This window comes from Oncorhynchus masou, chromosome 9 (assembly GCF_036934945.1).
Source record: "Oncorhynchus masou masou isolate Uvic2021 chromosome 9, UVic_Omas_1.1, whole genome shotgun sequence".
NCBI lineage: Eukaryota > Metazoa > Chordata > Actinopteri > Salmoniformes > Salmonidae > Oncorhynchus > Oncorhynchus masou.
Window position 1 is genome coordinate 55,439,736 of NC_088220.1, and position 6,660 is coordinate 55,446,395.

Genomic DNA, 6,660 nt, shown 5'->3' on the forward strand with positions numbered 1-6,660 from the left:
TGCTAATGTTAGCTAGGCTAGGGGTTAAGTTTAAGAGTTAGGTTAAAGGGTTATGGGAAGGGTTAGCTAACGTGTTAAATGGTTGCAAAGTAGCTAAAAAGTAGTAAATCGTTGAAAAGTTATTATTAGCTAAAATGCCAAAGTTGTCTGAGATGATGGGTTATAAGCCTACCCATCCACCCCACTTTCGTTTTTGCCTTATGTAACAATCTGTTTTATGTAACCATACCAAACCTAACATGGCATACTATTTTGAGTGTCCCGGAATTAAGTTTACTATATTACGTCTACTCTGAGTCCAAACTGTCTTTTTTCATCCTCAGGCTCACAGACACAAAGGGGCTCACAGACACACTTCCCATCACAATATATCCAAATAAATGGGGAACGTTACCCAATAAAGATCTTCCAAGTCTGATTTATTTTTCATAATACTGTAATGTCAACAAGTGGCCAAATGGTTTCACAGTGCATGAAAGTGTTTTTGGAGTGCCATAAGTTTAATTGCCCATACACACTATTCTGAATGGAGTTCTGTGCAGACTGCACTAAAGGCCTCCTTCAATGTGTGAGTTGTCCTGATAATCTTATCCGGAGGTTGCTGCAAACTGATGAAAAACGTAGTGAACACCCTAGTTTTAAGTTGAATATTATTTGCTAGTTCATGATAGTCAGCCAGAGGGATGGATACCAACGATTTAAATCACCTCATTTCACACATCAGTAGCCAAGCTGCAGCTCCTCATTACAGATGGATAGCGACTGCGCAGCGCAGGTGGCCGACACACAAGAATTTGCAGCACCGCTCGCACTATTCGATAGGGTGCGTGCGCCACGGGCTGCCGATAACTAGATAACAGTGACCAATGATATATGACGCTTGAAGAAGGTCTCTCAATTTGTTCACTGAATTAGCAGTCTTTTAAAAATGCGTTTGAAGACCCATTAATTTCTTGGATTTACAGGCTCACTAACTATGCCCGTCGCTCCCATTTTCTTTGTAGTTTCGAGAATTATTTCCAGGTCAAATTTTCAGTTTCCTGTGCGGCTTGTTTGTAGGCTACTAAAAATGGCCGGTGATGGAGGCGCACTGAAGGATATCAATGAGATTAAATCCCAGTTCAGGACTAGAGAGGGTTTTTACAAACTGCTGACCCTCTCGGATTCACAACAACGAGGCGGACTACCTCGGGGTCTGTCCGCAGGTACCACGGTGGGCCCCGGGGGTGGACCGGGTTCGATACCCGGTGGTGGTTTAGGTCTGGTGCAGGGGCCCGGAGCTGCCTCCTCCTCCAGTGCCGCAGCCAACTCCTCTCCGGCGGGCTTCCTCCCTCCTGTCAGGGTCTCCATGGTGAAGCTTCAACCGGAGGACCCGAGTGAAGAATCCGAGAGAGTGTGTTTTAACATCGGAAGAGAGCTTTATTTCTACACTTACACAAATATCAAGAAGGTAAGTTGAATAACGGAGTTGCAAGTAATGAATAGACTACTGAGATGTATTATTAACTAACGTTATAGCCAATTTGCTTTAGTTTGGTGTAAACTCGCCTATTTTCTCGGGTGGCAGTAGCCGCAATGTCCCAGATTATTTTGCTCTAGTGGTCTTAATCCAAATAGCATATCCAGTAAAATCGTGATCACGTTATTTTGAGGCAATCAAGTCGTGCATTCATTATTGTTTTTCTATTTTTATTTCCATTTATTTGGCCTTTATTTAACTAGTCAAATCAGTTAAGAACATATTCTTGTTTACAATGACGGCGTCCGTAGACCACAGGTAATGTTACATTTCAGAAATACAGTTGCAAGAATGTAGCTGCATTGATGTTGCAAGTAGCGCGTTTTTTTGATAGCAAATGTTTTCATCCGGGTTTACACAACGATCAATCGTAGTTTGTAATGCAAAAAATGCCTCTTGGGGGGGGGGGGTCTCAATATTCAACAATTATTTCCTCAAATATTCTATACTCAAAATGTATTTTAAACATGTACCAAATTGAACTTTCACAAAGGGGACAAACACTGAAGTTGAACACAGAAACAGGGAAACATTTTTGAGATGGTTCTGTTGGATGAACAAACCTTCACCTGTTCATTTTAAAAGCTGCTTGCTCCTAACTCTATTCCCCTCTGTGTTGTCTGTGTAGGCTGTGGACCTCAGTAAACCCATAGACAAGCGTATCTACAAGGGCACCCAGCCCACCTGCCATGACTTCAACCAGTACTCTGCCACAGCAGACAGTGTGGCCCTCATTGTGGGCTTCTCAGCAGGCCAGGTTCAATACCTGGACCCCATTAAGAAGGAGACAAGCAAGCTCTTCAATGAGGAGGTCGGTCTGTCTGTGTGTCTTTGTTTCTGTCTGTGTGTCTTTGTTTCTGTCTGTGTGTCTTTGTTTCTGTCTGTGTGTCTTTGTTTCTGTCTCTTGTGTGTCTTTGTTTCTGTCTCTTGTGTGTCTTTGTTTCTGTCTCTTGTGTGTCTTTGTTTCTGTCTCTTGTGTGTTTGTTTGTCTGTGTGTCTGTCTGTCTGTGTGTCTGTATGTGTGTGTGTGTATGTGTGTGTGTCTGACTGTGTCTGACTGTGTCTGACTCTGTCTGTGATGGGAGGGGGGGTTGAGCTATAGCCTATGTCTGTGTTGGGAGGGGGGTTGAGCTATAGCCTATGTCTGTGTTGCCATTTGCATTCTTGCCATCAAATCATTTATGAGTAATAATTAAGTACTTTACTGTAATTTCCATTAAAATGGGGGGGGGGGGGAATGTTCTAAAGCAAGAATGTTGCTAGTGAAACTGAAAACAATCTATTATTGACAGAGGGTTTGGAGCTGTCTTTGTTATTGGTTTATTAACTAATTTACAGAATGCTGATGTCACCATGGAAATCCAAAACTACTGGACATGCAAACCTGCTGATTTAGAAGGTCCTGTGTAGATTGTATTTTCAACCAGCAGCTATCAGGAATTAACACTGATAACATTTTTCATCAGCTGTTGTACAATATGATATTAAAAACAGAAGTTTTACTGCACAGGGACTTGAATTAAAATCAGATGATGGAGTGTGATGATAAAGAGCACTTCTCTTTGCCTTTGCTTGGTTTCTCCTCTAAGTCAATGAACCTCCTCCGGCGCACTGCATCGAAATCCACTCTCTCTGCTGTTCTATCTCTGTCACAGAGCTCAGATATACCAACAGGCCTCACTTTTATCTGGTTGTCTGGACAAACCCTAGTCCTGGACTTAAAGCACTTTGAGTGGAGAATCTCCCTTGAACATGCTTCTTTGTCCAGGACTGTAATCTATGTCTAGGAAGCCGACCCATAGTCTTTCACTCCAGATGTCATTTCATTTAGGCTGTTGTTTTTTGAACACTAGTTTATGAGGACATATAACCTCTAACAGTTAACAGATATATAACAGATATTAGTTACAGTTATTGTGACACCTGGCGTCTTTCAGATAAATCTCGTTCCACTGTCACTGAACATGGCATATAAGCTTATCAAATGTACCAGTGTTGCTAATATCAAATTCTTCATGTTGCCTTTCAGAGGATGATAGACAAGTCCAAGGTGACCTGTCTGAAATGGCTGCCCAAGTCCGAGAACCTGTTCCTGGCCTCTTACGCCAGTGGCCACCTCTACCTCTACAATGTGGAGCACCCGTGTGGCACCGCCGCCCCACAGTACTCCCTGCTCCGCCAGGGCGAAGGCTTTGCAGTCTATTCCTGCAAGACGAAGACGCCCCGAAACCCGCTGCTGCGCTGGGCCGTGGGCGATGGAGGCCTCAACGAGTTTGCCTTCTCGCCAGACGGTGTGCATGTGGCGTGTGTGGGCCAGGACGGCTGCCTGCGCGTCTTCCACTTTGACTCCATGGAGCTGCAGGGCGTGATGAAGAGCTACTTCGGCGGCCTGCTGTGCGTCTCCTGGAGCCCCGACGGCAAATACCTGGCCACGGGCGGCGAGGACGACCTGGTGACGGTGTGGTCGTTCGCAGAGAGCCGCGTGGTTGCCCGGGGACATGGCCACAAGTCCTGGGTGAACGTGGTGGCCTTTGACCCCTTCACCACCAGCCTGGAGGACGAGGAGCCCATGGAGCTGAGCGGCAGCGAGGAGGACCTACAGCAGGGGCCGCTGCACTTTGGCCGGGTGCGCACGAGCAGCACGCTGTCACGCCTCTCCCGCCACAGCTCCAAGGGAGGCTCGCCCTCCGTCACCTACCGCTTCGGCTCGGTGGGCCAGGACACCCAATTCTGCCTGTGGGATCTGACGGATGATGTGCTGTACCCGAGGCTGCCCCTGTCCCGTGCCCTCACCAACACCTTCGGCCCCACCATCCCTCCCTCGGTCAGCAGCACCATCAACAACACTACAGGTGGAGGGGTCGTAGGAGGGGTTGAGGGCCACCACCACCCCACCACTAACCCCCACCAGCCACCCCCCATGCCCCTGCCACTCCCCCGCTCCTTGTCGCGCTCCAACTCCCTCCCCCACCCCGCCGTGGCCAACGTCTCTAAGGGCCAGAGCACGACGGAGGGCGGGGGAGGGAGCGGAGGTGGCAACACCACCCCCTTCAGTATCGGCCGCTTCGCCACGCTCTCCCTGCAGGAGCGTAAATCAGACAAGTCTGGAGGGAGCGGCGTGGGCGGGGAGAAGGAGCACAAGCGGTACCATAGCCTGGGAAACATCAGCAAGAGCAACGACAAGATCAACGTAGCGCCACGCAGCAGTCGCCTGGATGCCGCCAAGGTCCTGGGCACCACCCTGTGTCCGCGGATGCACGAGGTGCCCCTGCTGGAGCCCCTGGTGTGTAAGAAGATCGCCCACGAGAGACTGACCGTGCTGGTGTTCATGGACGACTGCATCATCACCGCATGCCAGGAGGGCCTCATCTGCACCTGGGCACGGCCGGGTAAAGTGGTGAGTCCTGCGCCCAGCGTCCGTAACGCTATGGTAGCAAAACATCTATCAATGAATAATGCTCTTTAGGCTGTCCTATCAGCTTTTAGTTTACTAGTTTATACTACAAGTTATTAGAAAGGACTTGAGGGTATTTATGGATTACTTGCCATGAGTCTAAATGTTCTTCCTTCCTTTCTCTCCCTCCCTGATGCTGCCTGGCCCCTCATCCAGAACTTGACAGCACAGAACGGGAACTCACCCAGTGGCACGGTGGTATAGCTGGAAGTGGAACTTTGCACCCCTCACCAAACCCCCATCATGGCTGAAGAGGGGCCAGCATCTGCACCGTATCATCCCAGTATTGACCCCTGATGTATCCCCTTGCCTCTCACCGCCTCTCTTTAGGAAGACTACAAAACAAAAACGGGGACAGTCCCTCTTTTCCCAGAAGCATAGAGAAGGCCGACTCCTCTCCACCCTGCAAACACGAAAGTAATTGTATTTTATTTATCTTAAGACTGAAGTAATTTATATTGTAAATAATACAAATACTCGATCAATACAGAGGACAAAGAGTATCAAAATATTGACTCAAGCGAGTGGAAAAAAATAAAATATTACTATATGAAAATCCTATATTGTACATAGCGACACAGTTAACATTGAATGTCTGCAGTTAGGGACCTGAAGATAGTGTTTTTGTGTGATAGAGTTCCTTGATTTGTCGTGTCTTTTGAAGCAAACTGGTTTGTCGATGGAGATGGACGCATTTAGGGTCTCCGGCATCAAAGACTTCACCCTTGTGCAGTATGGAGAGCAATCTTCCTATGGCTGCTACTGTACTCTTCAACTGAGACTGTCCGCTCCCAATGATACTTGTTCCCAACATTACTGCACAGTGACACACCGTACGCTTTCAAGCAGTGTAGCATCCATTAGTCTCCATTCCCCCTCACACCTGTAATGCCTCTTGCAAGATTTTGCACATTCAACATTGGTCATTTTAGCCCACAAAAGGAAACTGGAGGCAATTTGTCCTGTGATTTTCCTTTTGTTAATTGACATGGCTTTTATTTCATGTCATTTTAAGCTACTGATTCTAACTCTGCTGTATTATTTGTGGATTATTCTGTGTTTGACATCCATGATATTCTACCAACCTGGATAAATGACAATGATCAGTGGGTCTTGCATCAAACCATTGTTTTACCTAGAAATTAAATTTAATGTGTGGGATTTGAGGTTCGGTATGCTGAAAGACATGCGACTGACATGAGTCAAAGCTACCAGTGTAAAAACACCAGACTAGAAATGGTGGACCAACTAAAACAATTTGTAGAGAAGAAGTGACTGTTTAGGATCTGACCAGTTACGATAAGAACACTGATAATGGTATGTACACTGAAGACTACCCATTATTAGTGTGTGTATGCCCTAATAACAGTTTGTGAAATGGCAGAAGGTGACACTAAAACCATCAACACAAATCATTTACTGTACACTGAAGAATACCCTCTGAAGAATACCCTCTGAAGGCCTTTTCCAATACTGCAAGAGAATGGGAACCAACCATTTTATTCCAGGGAAAGAATATCCATTCCATTTGTTTTTCTTTGACCGTTTAGACCATAGCATGTAATGTATTTTTTTTTTTAATTCAGTGTGCATTATACACACACACTTACACCTGTGGCAAATTATATCACAGTATTAAGTTTGTATATAGGGGGATCTGTTATTAAAATTTGAAACCCAAATGCTA

General features: G+C 46.2%; 1 protein-coding gene across 1 annotated transcript; it reads left to right on the top strand.

Annotated features, from left to right (window-relative positions):
• Positions 1 to 1,011: 1,011 nt before the first annotated feature.
• On the top strand, positions 1,012 to 6,660 carry LOC135546252 (WD repeat-containing protein 20-like). The gene is made up of 4 exons (XM_064974523.1): positions 1,012 to 1,450; positions 2,148 to 2,330; positions 3,549 to 4,916; positions 5,130 to 6,660. The coding sequence occupies exons 1-4, from the start codon at positions 1,070 to 1,072 to the stop codon at positions 5,175 to 5,177; spliced, it is 1,980 nt and encodes a 659-aa protein (XP_064830595.1). The 5' UTR covers positions 1,012 to 1,069; the 3' UTR covers positions 5,178 to 6,660.

What these genes read in the sequence shown, in the direction of transcription:
- LOC135546252 (XM_064974523.1), top strand. Translation starts at nt 1,070, where the DNA reads ATGGCCGGTGATGGAGGCGCACTGAAGGATATCAATGAGATTAAATCC. An exon ending in CTTACACAAATATCAAGAAG is followed by an intron (nt 1,451 to 2,147) that starts GTAAGTTGAATA and finishes TTGTCTGTGTAG; the next exon opens with GCTGTGGACCTCAGTAAACC. An exon ending in GGGCACGGCCGGGTAAAGTG is followed by an intron (nt 4,917 to 5,129) that starts GTGAGTCCTGCG and finishes CCCCTCATCCAG; the next exon opens with AACTTGACAGCACAGAACGG.